At 38.2% G+C, this 23440-nt stretch overlaps 1 protein-coding gene across 2 annotated transcripts in view; it reads right to left on the bottom strand.

The window, feature by feature from the left end:
* cdkal1 (CDK5 regulatory subunit associated protein 1-like 1) overlaps positions 1–23440 on the bottom strand; it is a 196009-nt gene that overhangs the window by 6616 nt on the left and 165953 nt on the right. For both annotated transcript variants that reach the window (XM_067510364.1, XM_067510365.1), the window contains exons 13-14: positions 13361–13444; positions 9402–9566 (exon numbers count right to left, since the gene is read on the bottom strand). In XM_067510364.1, coding sequence (XP_067366465.1) covers positions 9402–9566; positions 13361–13444 — 249 coding nt within the window. The remainder of the gene's footprint in view (positions 1–9401; positions 9567–13360; positions 13445–23440) is intronic.

The following is a 23440-nucleotide window of genomic DNA, read 5'->3' as shown; positions in this document are numbered from 1 at the left end:
AAGTCATATGCTTTTATTTTTTTTTTTTAATTTCTGCTTGTCAGCATGTGTTTTTATAGCATTATGTCAAAGTGCTGAAAACATGAGGAGTGGCACATTCAACGACACTGACACACAGGGGATGTGCATTTCTATCTATCACTAACCTGAACCCTAAATCCCTCAAGTCTTAACCCTCATACAGACCTGTGAAAGTGGCCAAAATGTCTTTACTTACATAGCAGAAAACTTAAACCAGCCCTTATAATGCTGGCAATACAAGAGCATGTGCACGCACACACACATGCACATAGAGGCATAAACACTTCTATAGTGTAGCCTACTACACTCATTAAGTAACCATCACTGCTTACTGTGCTAATCTATAGCCAAGGCTAACATGATAAAATATTCTTTATATACATCACCAGACACAAATGGATCAAGTTGAATAGGTTTACAATTACAGTAACTACATAGAGAAGAACACTACATGTGTGTATAGTGAGGTATTAGGTGTGTACACTACAGTATGTATGTTTCAAACATGTGACAGGCACTTCTATAGAACTAAGGACAGCAGATACTTTCAGGCAGTATGAAAAGGTACAAAGACATAATGTGAGCAGAAAAACTCTCACACACACAGTAAGTACGTAAACAAATAAGAGATTAAAAAATGTCCCTGTGATATGACTAAATAGGCATAAAAGTCGAATACAAACGTCAGACTACAAGTGTGGTAGTGCATTATAACACTCAACATCTAGAGAAAAGCTGTCTCCCAGTAACACTAATGTATTATATCTTGAAAGAAACTGAAAAGGCCTGAGATAGTTACTAGACAACCAAAAGCACAATTAAGATTTAATTTGATGTAGAGGCAGGGCCACTTCTAGGGAGTGGCCAGGGGCCACCCCTGGTTCAAGCCTGCCCACCGATCACGCAATCTTACTCAAGAATCATTGCGTTAAAAAAAAAAAAAAAAATCAAACAAGAAGAAACAGAGCCGTTGTCAGGGTGGGGTAGAGGGTGCAGGTTGGTCACCCCACACTCAATACTAGCCTCTGTGTAGCCACACCTACAATAGTGGTTTGGCTCCACCACTGAGTACAATGCACCATTACATTAAGCAGCTTGGTGTTTAAACCACTTTACCACTTTTCTATGTCTTGGGAGTCATTCATAGTAATGTGTCTCTGGTGACAAAGTAGCAAGATGTTTTCCTGAGCCTAGGATTAAAGAAGGCAGATTAAATTTCTCTGGTGGATTCAGGACAAGTTGAGAAAAGACTCACAGTACCTGTAGCCCATTGTTTGTGAGAGAGCATTAGCAAAAATTAAAAGTTAGTGAAAACTGTTGCGAGCCTACATGTGGAGGTTATCAGAGCTCAGAATAACCACCAGAAGAGTTCTGGGCTTCATCCAGCACAGGAGATAATAATAAGTAACCCCAATGACATATCTGACATGTGATTTCACACATGTTCAGAAAATGTTACACTGATACATATCTAACGGTGTTTTTGTTTTCCACGTTTAAATGGTTTCTGTATGTGGATCAAAAAGTATCCCAATAACAAGTATTAAGTGCTGAGACATACTTGGATGCGACAGCATGTTTATCTTAGTAGGATGGTAAAAAAATTAAATACAAGCCATGGGTGACTCATCTGTTGAAGAACTCTGCTGAAAGGAGTTTGTTTACAAGGTCCGTACTGGGAAAAAACCACTGCAATAACATGGAAGAAAAATCCCAAAAACATGTCCTGAGAAATAGATCACTCAATAAGTAAGCATTTTTTTCCCCTAACAGTTGTTAGCTAAGTGCTTTGTTATTTACATCTTCCATCTCAGGTTCAAACTCGGACCAATGGGCATTTAAAACCCTCCGACACTTTAAATAAACAAGACAGAATGAGGTTGTGTAATTCCATTGGACATGTGAGGTAAAGATACTGAAAATAGACCTGACTAATAATTTGATGGTTTAAGATTTATTCTTTTGTTACTGTGACATTGGTTCTTCAAGCATACACATGTAATATGATTTGACATGCTAAACGAAACACCTAAAATAGCTATGGCTGCTGTTTTGAATGCAAAACAAATTATTTGCTACCAGAGTAAACAAAGTCATGCAAAGGCCAAGCAAAACCTTTTGACAATTTAAATAAAAGTTAACAACACATTTGAGAGGATTAACTGCATCCCTACCAACTGAGATCTAGAGCCTAATCTTAGATTTGTTTAATTCTTTGTCTGACAATACACATAACATGTGTGCATAACACCAAAGGCTCAATCCAAAACAGCTGCACATTAGCACGGAGGTGTTCAATTGTTATGGGTGAAATGCAGATTTTGTTTGAGCACTATATTTGTGTGTGTCTGTTTGTGTTGGGGATGTGTGTGTTTTGTCTACAAGATAACTAAGCCAGTGTCTGATACAGCCAGTCTGCCAGGGACACCACAGGGGATTGTGCATCAGTGTGTGTTTGTGTATAAGGACCTGCATGTGTGTGTGTCGCTTTGTTTTACCAATGGACCTGTGTGTCAGCGTTTGTATACTGTAAGCAATATGATGCAAAGCACCAGCAATCCCACCCACTCAGCCTTTCCAACAGTATGTAAAGGCACAATTAGAAATTTGACTACATTCACAAAACGACAGTTTTTTCTATTTCACACGAACAAAAGTAAAACACACACACAAAAAGAAGATGATAAAACACAAATTTGTGAGGACAGAAAAAAAAAAGGAAAGGTAGTGAGAGGAATAATAAAAGTGGACGTAACTGGAAGAAGCAAACACATAACCAATAAAAAACAAATAAAAACAGATAGAAAAAGACACACCGGAGGCTGGGAAAACTAAAAATACCAGAGGAAAGAAAAAGAAAGGCCAGTAAATGTATTGCTCTAGAAGATTCTTACATTCACCTTCATTTTTGTTACTCTGTTAATATGTGGTCACAGAGGGACATTGTTCACTACCCGTATTCCTGCCTCTCTCTTTCTCTCCGAGCTCTGTCCTTTTCCCATTGTGCCTTTCATACGGACTGTCAATTTGCTGTCTTGCGGAGGGAGCAGAGTCGTTTTCTTCTCTTTCTCCTTTTTTCTTGGTCTCCTTGAGAAAGTACGCTATGAAAAGAGCTGATTATTGGATGGCACTCAAGCTGCATTTCTGTCTCCTGATCTCTCCGGCGTCTACCTCACTTTCTTGCTTTCATTCTTGCTTCTTTTTTGCCCTCTCTCTCTCTCTCTCTCTCTCTCTCACACACAAACACACACCACAACCCTCCTCATCTATCATTTAATTTCATCTGAGGATGAGGGCTGGTGAAGATACTTTCTCTTATTCTTTCCTTCACCATGCTGTTGAGTGCTTTTTCTGCTATTGTGTCCCACTAAAAGACTCATTACTGTCCTTCCCCTTCTGCAGAGTGCTGTTTCTGTGAATGAAGGGCTGCCAGATGGAGAGATAGAAACGGAACCAGAAAGAGAAAGATTTTTTACTTACATTTAAAAAAAAAAATCTGTATTTTATATCAATAACATCATACATTTTTCATGTTGACCATTTTTTTTTTTACCATTTTTATAGTAATGAAAAATGACAAAAAATTAAAACCAGGACTAGTATGTTTGTCTCAAGTTAAGCATCTGACATTATACAGTCCATTTCTGACTGTACTAGAAAACTACCTCTTCCTCTGAGTTTAGACAATTATCATTTACATGTAGGTTTGTATCATAAATAAAAGCATTGACAACTACAATTCCACATGAGACCCTAGACTGGAAGCCAGAGGTGGTCAGCACTCTCCCACACACACAAGCTTCACCTCATTAAGCTTCGGTTATGCTTATGTTGCACTGGTCATTGCCTGTGTGACCCTTGACATCAACGCAGAGGTAGAACCGTTTATACTTGTGCTTAGGGTGCTCTTGATTTGCTACATGATCTACAATGCTGGAATAGTAAATGAAGAAATAATGTAGGTCTGTAATTACATAAAAATTGCCATATTTTTTTTTTAGTATTACCCGTGTACAGGTTCTTGGGTGCTTACATTGGCAGGTAGTGACATAAGTTGTTTTCATACATGCATCTGAGTTTGTCTAGCTATTCTGGAGCGGCTGTTTGCGTTGTCAATAGGGCCGAAGTTAATGCAGAGTTTACCCAGCCAGCTCCCTAGTACAAGCTCTGCATGATATCCATTTGACCATGTGTGAATAGAGCAGGTTATTATCCAGAGAATTGTGAGGTAGTGGGCATTCTGATGACGTCTATATCTGGGGACCATCATGAGCATACAAATGCAAAAATCTGACTCATCTGCACAAAGACACAACCAACAACAGCTAACTGGAGAGACAACAAAGTTCATAAACTTCTGGCGGTAAAGACAAATTTAGACAACAGCACAGGATGATGTGCTGCAAACACAAATCACTGGGATTTTAGCAGCATACTTTTAGCCTCATGTCCTGATTCCCACATGCTTTACCCAGGCACCACCACTTGCTGAAACCAAATGTAGTAGTTCCCCAAGTAAGAATGTGTCTCACACAATCTACTGCTGTGTGTTACCAGTTTGAAACGACCACTACGGGTAAAATCTGGAACTGATTCCTCAGATACTGTACGGTTTACCGATTCAAACTACAGATATCTGTAGTAGCAGACCTGCTCATATACTCTTGATCTTACACTCTTTATACTTGTGTGCTGCTTGTCTGCTCTGAAACTACACTGCCAAAATACTAAGAGGGTTTCTTTGGTGTGATCGAAATTTGAAAAAGATTACCAACTACATTCAGTATTCAGCTACAAAAAACAAGCAATCTTTGAGCCAACTAGAGTCCAGAGTTTCACAGCAAATAAATATTGTTGAAATGGCATTGAATTATAGCTTTTTTCATTGGATTTCGGTTGTTGACTTAAAAGATTGCAGATATTGATACAATTACAATGCTACCTAATTTACTGAAATTATTGCAACACAAAAAAGAGAGAAGACTTTGGAAGGGATGTACTACAACCACAGAAGTATAAATCAAGCTTTAAACACACTGTTCTGTTTGTGACAGTTGATGTTTGTAGTTACTGGGCATGTGACTATTGAATCAAAAACATCTCAAGTGAGAGACTAGAGGTTCATCGTTACCCAAACATCACAGTGTTGTGATGCGACAGGGCTGTTTACAGCAAGAACAGAGGGACTTTGCAGGCTAGTGTAAGTGCTCTCAGAAAAAACACAACCATAAACCCACTAAATTCATTAGAAATGACTCTGCTTTCCCGGTAATGTTTGAAGAGGAAACGATAACAATAAATGTTAATTTTAGTAACTCTCAGTGTCTCGGTACAAGACCTGGAACTTAGCCATTAAAGAAAAGACAGAACAAAGGGAAAGATGCCATCCATGTCAGTAAAAGCAAACTCCACTCACACGTTCACGTACCTATTCATCTGCTCGTCCATCAGCTCTGTGCGTCTCAAATATCATGTTTGACATGCCTATTTATCTGTCCATTCTGACTTTCAGGACCATCCATTCATAATCATTCACAATCCACTCCTTTCATCGATCTATCATTCATCTATCCTTTTGGATACATTGCTTCAGTCCCACACAAATCAGTATGGAAGCTGGCTGGTGTGCAATTATCTTTCCCTCTTTATCTCGTTGGTGACACATGTCTCATTTTGTTTCTCTTTTGACAAATGGCCATTACTTTAGTGGGCTCCTCTGCGTGTCCGATCAGCCACTTATCTAAAACTCTTTTCTCATGTTTACACTACTCCTCTGCATCAAAGCTCAAACTCTGTCCTTCTATCAGCTACCCAGTTACTATGCACCTCATCCTCCTGGCCCTTGTTCTTCTGTTTTTATCTCACTCTCTGCCAAATGCCTCTAATTACAGACCCTGCTGCAAGACATGAGGGTGAGTGTCTATCTGCCTTTTTCTGAACACTCATTCATCTTTCTCTCCCTGTCTCCCTCTCACACAAACAGACTCAGCTCAGTGTGTGGTGGACTCACGCAGAGAATCACTGAAAATAGATGGTCTTAATATGTATAGGCCAGCCACTAGTGTGTGTGTGAGTGTGTGTGCATATTATTAGATGTGTGTATTACATTTGTATGCCAGTGTAAGACTGCACTGAATTGCCTTGTGTGCATGCAGTACGTATGTTCAATCAGAACTCTTATGACCCCATTTATAATAATAATATTGAATAGAGCTACTGGACACACAGCACATTAAGCAGGGGGATGTACAGTAAGTGTGTCTGTATGTGTGGCTGCCAGATACGGCTGTGTTTCCAAGCCATTAGGTCACTTATCTATTAGCACTATGCTCCAGTGCTTGTCTGATGTCATTAAGACCCAACATTAGGCCATAAGGACTATGGACTGCAGATCATAGGAAGCATCATTGCAGATCACTTAATATAATAGTATGTTAATTGCCAATATGTTTTTCACACTAGAGACAAGCTACATTATACATATTGAACAGAGTAGAATTTTTCATTCTGTTGTCTCATTCGTTTATCACTTCATCTAATACTCACAGTTCATACCAAACCCTGGGACGTGCACATCTAGTATCACTGTACTTCTTTTACTACTGTTTCCACTTTTGTTGATGTTGCTAAGACTTCCTTTTACCGTAGTCTTAACACAGCTAATCGCTGACTTTAACATATACACAAATAGCCATAGTCCATTTTTTACATCCCCAGAAACCTCAAAGCACACCAGTGTGTTCACAGTGTTTTCTGCATAGCCATTGTTAATTTAAAAATGTGCTTAATGACAAAACAGCAAAAACTGTTATAGCTGGAAGGCAAAGCTGATTTCTCCATCTCTGATATTAACAGTATGAAGCATGTGACATGTTTGTATGGTTTTACTTTATGTGCTATGAGTACATGTGACAATAGATCAATCCAAGAACTATTAAGGATAGTTGTGTTGTGTGAGAATGTTGAAAAATGCTGAAAGAATTTGATAGTGGGGTTACAGTATGCAGCGTGAAACTAGTGCAAGTGTTTGCGCGTGTGTGTCGAACGGGCTGCAGACCTTATGACACATCTAGTTTTACAAGGTCTAGTCTCGACTTTTGAACTTTTCATTGCTGAGTGACATGTCACTCGCCTTGCTGTGAAACCTTTCTCTTTCTTACTTTTAATCTCATTCTCTGTCATCCATTACTCTCTCTCTCTGCATGCCTTCCTCTTCATCAGTGCCCCCTCTCTCTCTCATGTCTGTCTGTTCTTTGGTTCTCCTCCCTCTCTGTCTGGCAGTAAAGGCTGATGGAGTGTGAAATTAGAAACTGTATCATATTCTGCTCTGTGGCTCCATGTCCTGAGCTATAAGCTACAGCTAGTCAGTGAAAAATAACATGCAGTGAAACAGATACATTAACATGGTACGTGTGTGTGTGTGTGTGTGCGTGTGTGTGTGCTTGGGGTGGAAAGAAAGACCGAGGACAGTTAAGCCAGACACAGCTTATCTTAAATTACTTATCTCATGCCTGATACACGGGTGCTGTTTCACAAACTGCAGGAGCAAGTGTGAATTAAAAATGTGAACACATGTGCTTACATACACACAGCTTATTCGTTTGCTGACTGCAAAAAATATTCACCAATACTATCAAGACTAAAAAAATGATAAAAGAGGTGTAATAAACTGACAAAAAAATTGACAGATACAAACAAGTCAGAGTAAAATTTGCTGAGGATGGACATGACAGCTTCTAGGCTTTGCTACGTGGCTCTGAGCTCTGCTAATGCTAACTGGTTGTTGGTCTTGAGAATTGAAGATTTTGGTGATAACTGATAACAAACAAAATTAGTGCCGCCTAAGGCCCATGACACACTAAGCCAATGGCTGACCAGTGGGCCATTGGTGATCGTCTTTTGGCCTTGCTCTTGCTGTGTGTCCCTCACCGGTCGCACTGCCCATACTCCCATTGACGTCGTTTCAGCTGATTCGACTAATGAATCTGTTACGGTCCTGTCAGTAAAACAGACAGCTTTGTTTTATTGTTCACCTTAAATCATTAATAATAATAATAGATTTTATTTATAGGTGCCTTTCATGCCACTCATGGTCGCCGTACAGATAAAAGCAAAATAGAAGAATTACAATAAAAGATAATAAAATATAATAAAAAGCAATTCAATGTGGGCAACTGTTGTAGCATCAATCGTAAATGTCATCTGCATAGATATCTGTGCAGACTACACACTCATACGGAGTCTGAACAGATAAGTTTTGCATGAGAAGAGACCACAGTATTAACAAAGCCAGTAAAATGTGTTACTTTTTATCAGACATATCCTCGATTAGAAGTAGATATTTGTTGGTGGTACGCGAGAGTCGTGTCAAAAAACTTTGTTTACGGTTTGTATATCTGCAGTCCCAGGTCTGTCTTGTCTCTTTTAACTTACGTTATTTGCTGACATCGCATTTCACTATATGATTTAAGTGTTTGTAATCTGTGTGCCTAAAGTATTCAGGATGCCTTTTCATTCTTGTTTCCATTTCTTATAATTTTTTTAAGTTTTACCTATATTTATATTTATTTCTATGTTAACCACTTAATAAACTGTAATGACAGGTGTATTCTACTTAATACATTAATCCTGCTTGTGTTGGTAGTTTTTGATACTACAGCAATATAGTGATGACTGTGTTTGCGTACTAGTACGGGAAGGGACATGGATGAAAAAACAAAAAACAACCAACCACCCAGGAAAAAAAAAAAAGAAAGAAAGAAAACAGATGCAATTCTGCGAGATCTTGCAAGCTGATCGGTGGGAGAAAAAAAAAAAAAAAAAAGATAAACATCTCGCAAATGTTTCCAACAAGTCAGTTGGTCACCATGAAAAACACAACAATGGAGGGCATACGGACATGGGAGCTGTTCACAGAGCTTTGCTTTGACCGTGGCCTCAAATATTGAGCCATAAAGTCAGTGCTTAGCAGTAAACATTAATGAGAAACGGCAGTATCTTCTTCAAGCGTGATTCATTTAAGTGAAAACCAGGTTTACTGTCGAGCACTTTAACACCTGTACGTTTAAGCCCAAACTCAAAATAAAAATCTATGAAAGTGACATGTATGCACCATCATCGTCCTTTCCATAGTGTCCAACTGACCCGGAAGTATATTTTAAAAAAAAAAAACTGAAAAAGTTTATCTGTTCTTTTTTTCCCCAACCCATTTTTTTCCCCCCAACCATGTCCCTTCCCGGACTCTATAACATACACATATTGTTTTGTAATTGGGTTTACAGGGCTGTATAGAGGAATTTGTAAAAAAATAAAATAAAATGCAATTCCAGGTATGTGTTTAGGATTTTTTGTATACAGATGCACATCATGTGTGAGATTACCTGCATCAGGCCAGACACCTCTCCTTTTTCAAGTGGTGCAGCAATGGAGGGAGTAAAAGGCCTACTGTCTTCTACTGGACGGCCTTTCAAGAAGTGCTTTCCTGCTTCGTAGATGTCCACCTGAATCATCTTTCCCTTAAACTCAGCCCTCTTGGGTACCAGTACCTGCAAACCAGGAGTGACATTTCATAACCTGAGTTAATGCAAAATTAAAAAAAGTCTGGAAAAAGAACCACAATGAATCCAAAATTACACACTATTTAATGGGTTTATTTAATGGATTTTATTAATTTTAGCAGTGGCTGTAAAAATAAACCCACATAAAAAATACAAAATAAATCACACAATATGACCAAAACTGAGTAAACTTTGTGAGGTATATGAGCTGCAGGAGAAAGTAATGTCATTTGGCGACCACAGGTGAGATAACTCACAACTTACTGCCATGCATTTAAAAAAGCAGATATTTTGAACCATCCAATGATCCACCTGCTAACCAACTCTGCATGTTCCTCCTCTTCTGTCAATTTCATTTTCAATTAACGGCTGTTCAAAACTGTTTTCCCCAATGCTCCCACTCAATGCTATTTAGCTAGTCCCTGCATGCGTATAAGAAAACAGAGCTGAGTGTTTTCAATTCCATTTATGGAAGGCCTCAAGGTCAAAAACTATGGCAACAGCTGTGAGATAAACCAGTGGGATTTGCTGGTTTGTCTTATTATTTTTACCATGGCAACTATAAATCTCGGTTGATCACAGCAGGAAGTGAGAGAAAACAAAGAGTCATAATTACGGCTTAGTGTGAAATGGAATTTGTTCTTAATGACTTACCTCTGTAAATAAAGATCATATGCAAATGCTTTTTCCTTTCAAAACAGTTTTCAAACTAACCACAAAGCTGGCATATTGACAATGATGATGTATGCTGTTCGCTTAGAGTACTGATCCTATCTATTTCTACATCTGTTTTCAGATTCAGTCTCTTTAGTAAACACTAGAGGATTGATTGGTGTTGTCATTTTTTCTGGGATTTATAACTGCAGTCATAAGAGACTGTGCAAATTGTAATCACAGAGTGAATCACTGAACTAAAATGTTCATTTTCTTAGTAAACATCATATGATTGACTCTCAAATGAAAGACAACGGCTTCATGAAAAACTGAAAAAGGCATGGACTTGCCATAGAACTTATCTGAAACTATCAGACACTATACAGACCACAAGTTACTAAAATATTACATATTTACAGAAAATCTGTAATAAAGTAATAGTGATGCAAATGTGAACACATATTGATATATGATTATAAATGATGTTTTTGCTTGCCTCCTTCCATGCACAGCTCACCGGGTGGACTCCGCAACAGAACAGCAACCTTGGACATGGGGGAGTCAACTTTTTGCCCAACTACACTTCAGCAGGCTGTGTGCTGACTCAGATCATCTGGTCTAACCATTACAAGACTCTGCAGGGCTGAGCTACTGACTGGGCAGAGAACAGCATGCCAAGTGTTTGAGGGAGCATTACTGCGCTGATGGCAGCAGTACGGCTGGATCCGGATAAATCTGTCTGTCTTTATCCAGCTGGTGAAATATGATAGGAGGAGGAGAACGAGGTAGCTGGACACAGCCAGTTTCACACCTGCCTAATCAACACACCTGCTGCTCAACACTCTGACCACTGTGTGTGTGTATGTGTGTAACTAGCAACCAGGCTGGGAGTCAAAGCAGGGCTGTGGGGGAGGTGGGGGTGTGAGAGTGTGTAGGTGAGGGTCATTCGAGGCCCATTACAGGATGATTAAATGATGAAAGAGCTTGTCTGACTTCACTGAATCCCCCACCCACCCCACCCTCCCTCAGCTTCACACACACACACACACACACACACACACACACACACACACACACACACACACACACACACACACACACACACACACACACACACACACACACACACACACACACACACACACACACACACACACACACACAGGTGGGTAGGGTGCCTATTATAGCCATCAGGACAGATATCCATGAGATGGTCTGAAAGGGAAACTAGGCCATTTATTCACAATTACAACTCTCTGTAGCTCCCTCCATCCACCCAACCACCCCCTCTTTCTGTTCTGTCCTTTTCTGTCCTCCTACTACCCTTTTTACTTCTTTCCTGACCCTCGTTTTTCCTGTTTTCAATTCCTGATCTCATGTGTTTTACATAAGTACTGGGTTCTTAGATGACAGTTGATACACCAACCTACAAAACCTATGAAACTGTACTAGAAAACCATCGATTTAAACGGATTGGCCAATCTGGAAGTTATAGTCTGGCACATCATTGAATTGTATTCCATTATACTGACAGGTATTTTACTTTGTCCACCTTATTTATAATAATGAGGGAAGGCTAAATAACAGAAACACCTCTTTGTATAAACACATTATAGTTCAACAATACAAACTGCATCTTACAAAATTATCATCCAGTTAAATCAACACTCTAAAACAGTTTCAACATAAAAGATTAACACCGTTTAGGAGAGAGGATTTTTTAACATTTTAGTTCAGGTGTCCAAAATAAGCTGCCAACCTGTAAAATGAAGTGAAAAATCTGGGGGAGGTTCTCAAAATACATCTTACTATGAGTCAGTCTTCTGTAATGCATTTAGTCTATTGCATGTATTAGGCACATTCAGGAACATATTGGCACATTCTTCAAATTTTTTTTTTATGTCAGAGTGTAATTTAGAATTACACGCCAAATATTTAATATCCCAAAAATTGCAGTAGCGAAATCATCAAATGTCATCTTGCTTTGCACGATAGCAGTCAATTGACACACATGATATAAAGGGCTACATATGCACAAATGTACACATCTATAATGGAGCATGTACTTGTACAACACACATATGAACCGAGTGACACTTGTAACTTAAGTTTATAGCCTGCAGAAGGAGGTGCACAGGAGGAGGAGAGGAGGGGAGGAGAGGAAAGTGGAAGGGAGGAAAAATTATTACCATGCCCTGCCCTCCCTGCTAATAAAATGCACAACTTCAAACATGTTTCTGATGATGGTTAAAGCTGGAGGAAATTGATTTATTTGAAGATGTTTTAAAGTGAATTTTCACAGGTTGAGACAGGGTCTTTGAAGCTACATGGATGTGTGTGTCTTTATGTGAACAGCTGTGTGTGCGCGCAGGATGGTCTGTTCATGTCTTTAGGGCTGACCTTAATGTTACTACAGTAAAAAAAAAAAAAAAGTACTGCTGCTATCAGCCGCCAAATGCTCTCATGACCACCGTGGGGTGTGTGTGTGTGTATTTGTGAGTATGTGTAATATTGCAGCTAACCTACTTTAGTCAATACAGGCTTAAGCTTCAGACACCTGCTGTGAGTACTCCTGTGACATGCAAAGCAAAGCTTCTGCTCTGATTTACTAAGTGTGAAAATGAGGACGAGTTGGATTCGTTTCACACATGAAAAAAAATTCATCAAATGCAGATTAATTTACAGCTTTTTTACTGTATGTTTTTGATGTTGGACAGAGTGTATAAGCCAACTAAACTATTTTAGGATTCATATAATGCGTGTGTCAACAAATATTCCTGATACTTCCTGGAACCCACAACAGCCAGTGTCAGTAATCACCAATTACACAATTAGGCCGGTGTATCACATATTAAAATGAAACAACATTTTTAAGTTGATCTCAGCACTACCTGCTGTTCCTTCATGCCTAAGTCCAATAATGATGCCACTGTATGACACTAATGTATCAGTATAACGTGTATCAGGCAGTTTAAATATATTAGATTTACTTTACAGAAATTGTTGGGGTGAAAGTGGAGCAAAAGGACATTTCAACAAAGCTAAGGTCCAGTGGCAATAACAACACAACGTTCTATAGAGCTGGTGCAAAGAAGGCCTTTATTCAAGTATTTTGAGAAACATCTTACCTGTTCATAGAACTTGTTGTGAGCCACGTAGTACTGGGCATCAAATGATTCTTCTGTTACCAACACGTGTTGCCTCTCCCCTACCTGCACAGAGAGAGTAACAGAGGTAAAGAAAATAATTATAAACCTGAATTAGCTCACACAAACACTTAGAAACACAAACGCTTCAGTGCAAATGCATTTTTAATCATATTGTCCATGTCTGAACCATATGGTGATGGAGCCAAAAGCCAAAGCTAAACAACAGGACTACTCTCTCTGGGTATATTTTAATGCTCACATCTCTTCTCTAACTTCTTTTCTAGCTTTAAAGTAATCATAGTTTCTTCACTGCATACATTAGTACAGCTATGCGTTTTTCTTGCCATAGAAGCATTTTAGTGACAGGAAGGATATGGTTCTCTTAAAAATAACTGAGTTGTGGCATTTAATCAATTTTTGTTTTCTTCTGTAATTTAACAGGAAAAGGGAAACACATTGGAAAATGTTAAATTTAACTCTTAGATTAGAAGAACCACACTTCAAAAATGTTTACTATTGTACTATTATTACAAAGCTAGATAATGAGGGCTTTGCTTCAACTCAGTCAATAGAACCACATTATTTTGATGGCTGGTTTCATTTCACTTTGACTCAGACACATTCTACTAATTCTAGGTGCAGACACACATTCCTAATGTAGTTTGATGTAGTTTATACAGCAGATATTTTTCAACATCGACTGTAGCGTTTTTTAAATTCGACACAAGCGAGTTGCCGCGGTCATACAGTATGCTTCTATTCATAAGGATCCCAATTCAATCAAAGTTTGGCTCTTTCATGTGTTTTTCCCTGTTTTGTGTTAGTGAAGTTCATCATTTAATTACAATCTCAAGGTTCCCGAGCCACTTCAGTTTTAGCGCTTTGCCTGAGAGGATAGTGAGCACTATTCAACTCAAGCTCTTACAAAAAAAAGAAAAAAAATGAATAAAAAGAAGAAAAAAAAATACAAGGCTAGACAGGATACAATTCGAATGCTTATAGAAAACAGTCTATTCAGGGCATCAGAAAATCAAATACTACAACAAAGCCTCCCAATCAGAAAATTTTGTATGGGACATAATGGCAGAAAGTGCATTTTTTTTAAATTGAAGAATGTTGTTGACTCCAAAGATAGAGAAAGAAAAAAAACTTTGTAAAAGTACTGCAAGCATGAATAAATCCACCTCAGGATTGACTTAGAAAGAAAGGGAGACATTCTTCTGCCCCATGGTCCAGTATGTTGACAATGCACTGAGGACAAATATTTAACTAGGCTTCAAGGTTGGATCCATGCTCATTTTATTATATGCTGCAAATGGAAAATATCATGTTTGTGTGGATTAATGCATCTCCTTCAGTGCCCCAACATTTCATCTTGTGAACTTCTACCCGTACATTTTGTGTTGTTTGTCTACTCAATTACAATTTGATCAGTCAGAAAACACTTTAATGTCAGCTGAAAACAGTGTGTGCTCTGACATCTGTCCACCACAACACTGAAACCACCACGTGGACTTATGGGTTTATAGGAGAAAATGTTGAGTGTCCTGTGGGCTCAGTTTGCAGGTTTTTTGCATTTCAATTCAGTGATGAGCCCTGTACTGTAGAAACTGTGCTGACTGATCATTTCCTTAGCGATATGTCAGAGCTTCAGAACTTCTGGCTCTGACACATTGCTCAGGGTGTTTCCATTTTTGCAGACACCTGTCTTCAGTGCTCATTCATGCCCCCCCTTTCCCTCCTTATACCTTTGCTCCCATCCCTCTTCACTATCTGTGGGCATTCTCTTTGTTGTTCACACCCCTCTTCCTTCCACTAGAACTCCTTCTCATCCTTCTCTCCTTTCTTTTTTACTGATTTTACCGTGCATGTGTGTTCCAACACCTGCACAGGCATGCTGACAAACTTAAAAAGAGACCAAATAAATCACTGTTTCCTGCAAACGGAGCAATTTTAAGAAAGAAAGAGGGTGGAGAAAGCATCCTTTGAACATTATTACTGAATGTTGAACATTTGATTTGGGCCTTTTGTTTGCTTTGTTGGATCGAATACAAATGTCTTTGCTTTGAGCATAAAATCCTGAGCACATGAAAAATGAATTTTCACAGTGTTGCACATCTATTCAAGGGTAAAATGTTGCTGTTGAGAACTTTTTTGCTAATTTTATTGTTCTCTAAATCCTCAACCACTGACTAATGACCATAATTAGATTCATCTATGTACTATGATTTGTTTTTATAGTTACGCTTATTTTCCCCAGACAGATGGATCAAGGGGAAAAAAAGCATTTCATCACATATTTTTAAAATGAAGCCCTACAGAAAACATATTTAGCAGTGCCATTTAGAACTGTGCAAAACAGAATTTGAGTAATTTGGGTATGTGTAAAATAGTCCATCTTACCAAAGGCTCTTAAGGTGTCAGGTTTCAGGTCTAGAGTTTTGCAAACTGCTAAAAAATAGCTAAATAATATCTCGGCCAAGACTAAACAATCAATGTGGAGCACTGATATGGTGATTAAGAGATATCTAACTAAACAACTAACTAAACTGAAATGTGAACAAGAGGATAATTATACATGAACAAACTCCACCACTGAAACATACTATATGGAAATATTGTGAATTTAATAAATAAACATTGACTAGCTGCACACATGTCTATGCACCACATGTTTGTAAAGTATATGTTGGATTCTGCTTGGGAGTGTTTGTCTTTCCTTGCATATCTGTGTATGTTAAAGCATGTAGATTTGTTTTTTGTCCATCTATTGAAAAACAGAATACCAAGCAATCAATCCATGCTTGTGCATTTTTGCACAGTGAGATGTGTATTTATTGTACCATCCAGAGATGAACATCCCATGATAAGTAGCAGATCCACTGCAGATTTGTAGGACCAGGAGTTTAATTGATAATTAATCCTCATCATAACAAAAATTATGCAAGAACTGTGGCTTTGAATTGTGATCAACATTGTCATTTGCATCACAAATAATCGAACAATTCACCCAAATGCCATTTAAAACATCTGTCAATATCTGTGGCTTTTTCCCTGCTCAACTGAACTGCTCAACTTAAAGACTTAAAAGAAGCCAGATTGTGGCATTGCGTTATTTTTACACCCAACTGTGAAAAGGCTGGAATAAAATAATAATTGTTTTTTACAATTATTTAATAAATTATTCAGCCTATTTTTAAACAACAAGAAACACAGCATTGCACATAAATTACAGAAATGTGCACTTTGAAAGCAACGTCTTAATACAAGAGCAGCCAAATTAGCCCACTTAGTGCCAAAAACACATCATGTAGCTTTAAGGACACACTACACTACTTTATCCTATTTTGAAAATGCCTTGTATTACATGCGCTGTTCACTCAGTTTTCAGTTATGCGATATTTCATTATGTATTCTTGCAGTGAAGATGGAATGATCACGCCAAAAATACCCTTCTATCTATTAAAAAGTAAAGTGTAAGTATAAAGTGTAAATTAAAGTGAATTTTTGCATGATGTCCAACAACTGGTGTTGCAAGAGACCTTAGCTTTAAGTTTTTGTCATTTTGCCGTTTATCATTACATTGCTTTGTTCAGCCTATGCTCTACACATAGTGCAGTTTGTTTCAGAAATTATATATTCAAATTAAAGTATTTTCCCTGCAGAGCTTTTCATCATTACTACAATTTAACAAGTTTTACAAGTGTTTGACCATTGGATTCCAGGTTTATGCCACTCCACAGCTAAATTCCACTCCCCACTCACTGTAAATTTATGCATCACTCTCTCTTAGTTTGACACACATTCACTAGTATTTCTTCATGAATGCCTTTGGCTCTCTCATTATAATTCCTACAGGATATACACATACTCACATATGCACACACTTTTGAAAAACCTTCTTGTTCACCTTGCCAAATTATTGAAAACATTTACCATTATATCATGTATACACACACTCCAAACAAATCAACTTACACAAACTCAAACACACCTATTCTTTTATTACTTGTTGCAGCATAGGACTGTTTTGTTGCCTTTTAGATGAACATGGCAGGGAGTGATTTAACAGGGCTAAAGAGAGATGCTCTGATTTCTTTCAAGGCTCTGTATGAAAAACAACTGCATGAAAGCAGAAGAAAATCAGTGGTTGGTTTGGGTATGTATTTTTAGTAAAAGAGACTCAATTGTTTGCCACAAAGACTGTGGAGATTATAGGTGGCATTTGTTAAATATTTAATCAAAATATTTTAAATATTAAACCAACTCCTAGGGTTAGTTTTCCTGAGACCCCTTCTCTTCTGGAGGAGAAACTACATGTACAATATGATATAATACAGACTCATAATTAAATAATGTGTTAATCACATAACATTACGCTGGAAGAAAAACAGGGAGACTTGTACGGGACTGTTACGATGTGCAAGTGGTTGGAGGCAGCTGAAGAATGTGGTCAGTTTTTGGTGACATAGCTCAACCAGTCATGTGTTATTATGTTTAACCAGATCACAACACTGTTTGGGCTGGTTTAATAGCATTAGGGTTTCCTTGATGAAGAACACTGAAACTGTGACCATAATAAATTATGGTCATGTTGTATTTATTAATTTGATTTGAGTCAAAATGAATTAGTAAATGTGCAAAACTAACAAAGCACATTAGGATTAATTGCTTTTATGTGTTTTGTAAGCGATGTGCACGTTTATGGATGTAACGCACCAAGTCAACAGTGAGGCCGTCAGTGAGTGTCCATCTACCTAGTCTTTGTAGTGAGTCCCACCTGTCAATGGGATGATTCAACATGTTGAATCAGAATTGCTCAGTGTCGGTTCTTTAGATGAGAGAGACCACACGAATTGCTGCTCCAGCTGAGTGAATTGGTGCACAAGAAAAGTAACTTCTTATCAGACATATCCTTGAGTAGACATAACGATAAACAGTCTGTAGTGAACAAAAGCATGATGAAAATGATAAGCTAATGGTGTTTTGTTACACAGTACCAGTTCTTCCGCCTTCTCTTCCTCTCTTGCAAGTGCACAACGTCCATGCTACATGCTCACTACCTGTCATCTTTGCGGTGTGTTCAAGCGCCACTTGTTGGGCCAGACAAAGCTAAAGTGAGCAAAAAAAGCAGTTAGACTTTGTTGCCTCTAGTTCTTTAGCATCGGTTTGGTGTGTCATTGCCTCTGTTTGTCATGCATAACACCATGCTGCTGATACTGCCGTGCCAGTACTGAAATGACCACTGGGGCACCTTTAAGGGAGATTTTTTTAAAGCTCAGTGTAAATTGACAGAGGCACCTTAAAGAAAGGCTAGCTCAACCAAGCTGCATTTTTTTTTTTTTTGCATAGAAAGGGCTTATTGTGAGGTGAAGCAAAGAGACAAAGAAGCACGCATTCACATTTACACCTACAGGCAATTTCAAATGGCCAATTAACCTAACCTGCCTGTCTTTGGGAACTGGAGTCCCCAGAGGGAACCCATGCAGGCATGAGGACAACATGCAGACTCCACAAAGAAAGGCCCGAGCTAGCTGGCAGGTTCGAACCCAAAACGTTCTTGCTGTGATGCCACAGGGTTAACTAGGGACCACCTTCATCACGCCTCGGCCCCATTCCACAACTACGGTAAAATAGTTTGTGGACTTGACACATTGAGGTTGAAGTGGTTAGAATAAATAAATTAAATTTGGAACATTTTGTCAAAAATGATTCCATAAGCTTTTGAAATGCCAGAATTGTCTCTTCAAATGTTTGTCAAGTCAATTATTTTCAGTTCAAATATACACCACCGAGTCTCGTCTTTTCCAACCTCAGCTACCAGTTCTTAGTGCACAAACTGTTCATTCACTGCACTTGCCTGAATTTAAAAACCCATTCAAATACCTTTCTGCCCAGTACTGTTAGCTTTTTCGAACTATAATAATATAAAGTTTACATTCTAATATGTAAGACGATATATACTTTGCCAGCTAGTAGACTAATTTACCTTTAATCAAACTACACAAAAGACAGGAAAACTATGTTACTGACAGCCAGAGTTTACAATGTGATACAACTGGCTCCAACAATCAGTGATTTCAAATTAGTAGTGATGTTTGAATAGTCGCTGACCTCTCGAAAGGTTGATAAAACAAACAAAAAAGGGCTATGACTCAGACAAACTCCAATTAATCTTAAGTATTTGTTGATTACACAAGGTTAAATTTTAAAGTACAGTGCAAAGCAGAAGAAATAATGTAAATAATAACTTAAACCTTTGAGGAATAAACATCACACTGAGAAATAATTGGTTAGAAAGAAAGTAAAGTATGGAAAAAAGGAGTTGCTGTAGCGAGAAGAACAGTTCTAAATTGTCTTTACTGTTCTATATAAATATCACAAATTACATTACCTTCATCGATGTAATTCTAAAGCCACTGGGGAAAAAAAAAAAAACAGTCTTGGTGATTATAGAGGGGGCATTATTTTTGTTCTCCCTGTTTTTGTGGTGCTTAACATTTAACATAATGTCCTGTGCCTTGGTTACTCAACTTTGTCTCATTCCTCTATGATTTTCTCAGTCAATAAAAACACTGCTTTCACAACTATTCAAAGGTGAACAACCACCTCATCATTACTTCATAGAACCTCAAAGGATGCAGTCATCAGCAATAAAAACCATCAATGCCCTGGCTATGATCACTGAAACATTAAATCCTTGTTTGCCACAGTAACAATTAGAAGAATTTGGGAATATAAAGAGAAGTAGAATACAGTGGAATTTTGACTTGGACAAGTTGGACACCTTGAAAATAAGCACTGCATGGAAGGATTACAACAGATGGATGATGAACAGTGAGGAGATAAATAATGATGAAGCATAATGATGTGGTGACAGAAGAAGATAAATGAGGCAACATATCGTCTCTGGCTTTAATTCAGACTTGTTTCCTGTGTGTAGACAGAGAAAAAGGAAGAATAAACAAACGACAGGGTGAGAGAGACTGAGAAAGACGGCCGAAATGTGAGGCCAGGCTGACAAAAATCGGACTTTATTGTCATGTTAAAAGGTAACACACTAAGAAACAGAGTAATATGAAAACAAAGACAAAGCATCACACCTCCAGACCCCGACTCTGACACATCACTATACTGTTCAGGCTGGTTTAATTGCAATTGTTCAAATAAACCCTCCAAATACACACTGGGCTGAAGCCTTTCTAGATGTATGTGTGTGCATGTGCCAGGCTTTTAACCACACTTCTAATGCATTCTTGGCTCTTGTAACCACCCTGACTTCCTCTCTCTGTGAACAGGGCTGGTGAAGTGTGAGTTTCTTTTTTCCAGAACAGAACCGTGTGCACCTGCATCAAATCTACAAACCCCCTCTGGTCTTCCCAAAAATCACTAGACTATGCCTCCCTTACTCATACACACACACACACACACACACGCACGCACACACAAATAAGAAACTTGTTACACTTAAATATGGGTTTACTGCTGATTCCAAGAGAGTAAGGAGAAGTTGAGCTTTTCAGAGAGTTTTTAGAAGAAAGAAAAACAAGTGCACAAAATACTTAAAGCAGAATAAGTGGGAAATAGGAAGACAATATAGGCCTGTCTAGCTTACTTGTGATACTGCACGTAAACGATGCCAACAAAAAAAAATCAAACAATTGTGCACTGGACTCAAGCACACTGCACCTACGAGACAGACTCCTAGAATGAGGGATAGTACTCTCCCCATCCTCAAATCAAACAAAATGCTGTGCTTGGTTTTTAAGAACGCTGAGGTCACAAAACCTACTGGATCAAACGAGGACTTTTGAGAAGTTTCATAGAAGCTGGAAGAAAGAATGGCAAAGGTTAAGGTGATTACAATCCGGACTTCAGTTGCCACAGAAATCTCAGTTTTTTTTTTTTAAATTCTGTTTAGTTTAGTAAACTTCTTCTTGACTGCCAGCTGTGTTGACCAATTCTAAACCATGTTCAAATTACTTCAAAATACAGTATGCAATACAAAAGAAATTATAATAATGTTTTTTCTTTTCTTCTCCGGTTTAAGTTATTTTTCTGTATTTTTTTAGCACAGTATAGTCAGTTTGACCATTTTTGAATTATAAGTCTCTAAAGAAATTATTTAACTTCCATGAAATTACATCACTGTAATTCACAGACCTATCAGTGAAGAGACCACTTTCTACCGAAGCTACATATGCACACACCAACACTAAAATCTAGGCAAATCACAATGAACACGCCTCATTAATTTCAGCTAAGCAACAGGAGAGACTGTCAAGAGTGCCACCCGAGTGACAGATCCAGTTTGTCTAATAGATAGACGGATGTCTCTTTCACACAAACACACACATACCGGTCTGTGACAGTAGCCTGTAGGCTGTTCAGTGTATCAGGTGCCAAAAGGAATCACATCAAAACAGGGACATGGTAGAAAATGTGTAATGAAAGGCTCAGAAACACCAGTAAGCAAAATCCAGCAAACACCAAAAACACATAAATGTGGCTATAGTAGGCCTTAAATCAAATATAGGTATCATCGAGAAAGTACTATCAAAGAATTACATTGACTGGTTCTATTACTATATAAAAGATGTGTAGGCAGACTGCTGAATAAAGCTGGGGTTGGACTTGTTACACTCACTTATAAATTCACTCACATCTCATCTCTTTTATATTAGCCCTTTTTCATACTGCCCATTTGAGGAAGGTTTACTGCACCAATAAGCTGCTCTGCCACTCTGCGTAAAAGGTACCATGCCAGTGTGGGTTTTCAATGACTGCGTTTACATGCCCTTAAATAACCAGGCTACTCAGAGAAACCAGGATTCATTGGGTAATTGGGGAACAAGTTTACACGCCCATAAAAAAAAACTGATTACATATACATGCAGCAAATCAGTTATCTGATTTGTCCTTTATCTCAGATTTATTGTATTTTGTTTGCTTTCGCTGTGTGTGTGTATGACTGGAGCTCCTTCGATGCGAATCAGCAGTGGAAAGTGACTTAAATTTTCTAAAGACTGCTTTATGTTAGTTTCAGTTTTAGTTGGACTTTGGGTGCGAGGAGGCATTGCTCCGTGACATGACCTTTTCTTTTGTTCAGCCTTTCCTTTTTTTTGCTAAATGTACTGATTGTTGAACTTCTTACAACATTAGCTGCCCCAAGATGTAGTAGTAGAAGTATATTTTTTTGTTAGACCAACTAATACTGGAAGTATTTGCAACTTGATTTGGACTCAAGTCAAGTTCTCGTGCATCATGTATGACATGTTAATGGTTATAGTCACATTTTGCTTTAATTGAGGAACATACTATATGGGTGATCACACACAATGCTACACTAGTGGAGAATAGGGGAGACTTGAAAAATGCTTAAGACTTGTAATATCACCACATAGATATCTGTCGTGGTCTGAAAGGGAAAGGAGAAAAACAACAACAACAACAAAAAATAAGTGTAGAGCAAACTTCCTGACAGACCATGTAACAAATACCCTTTGGCATAAACCACTTATTATTCAGATACCAGGTTTCACACTGTTAAACAATGATCACATCTTTCTTTTCTCTGCAGGACTGGTTGGGATTCACTTAATATTTCATGCAGTAACAGTGATTGAAATTTCTATACTCTTTATTTATTCCTCTGCTCGGGCGTTTGTTTGTGTGTCTGTGTGCGGGAGGCAATGCCATTGGCAATATAGCATTTATGAAGTCTGAAATTGTATGTGTATGCAACTGCAGCATCAATAAGAGGTCGGATGTGATTGTCAGACTCATTGCCTGTTAGGTCCCTGTCAGCCCTGAGGACTCAGTGTGTGTAATACATGTGTGTAACACAAAGAAAGAGTCTAAGAGATGAAGAAGAAAATATATGTGTGATGCACACATCTATACAACTACATTCATGAATAATTGCAGCTAATACTAATGCCTTGGCAATAGCAGTTATGATTATAATTATCACTGGAGGCTCAACCTGTAGACACAACAAATAATACATGCATAGGAAAGCCTATCTACCGAACATGTCTGATTGCTGTTCAAGGCTAG

The sequence above is a fragment of the Channa argus genome, chromosome 7, assembly GCF_033026475.1.
Source record: "Channa argus isolate prfri chromosome 7, Channa argus male v1.0, whole genome shotgun sequence".
Classification (NCBI taxonomy): Eukaryota; Metazoa; Chordata; class Actinopteri; order Anabantiformes; family Channidae; genus Channa; species Channa argus.
Note: the sequence above shows the minus strand (reverse complement) of the source record. Positions and strands in the feature narration are given on the sequence as shown.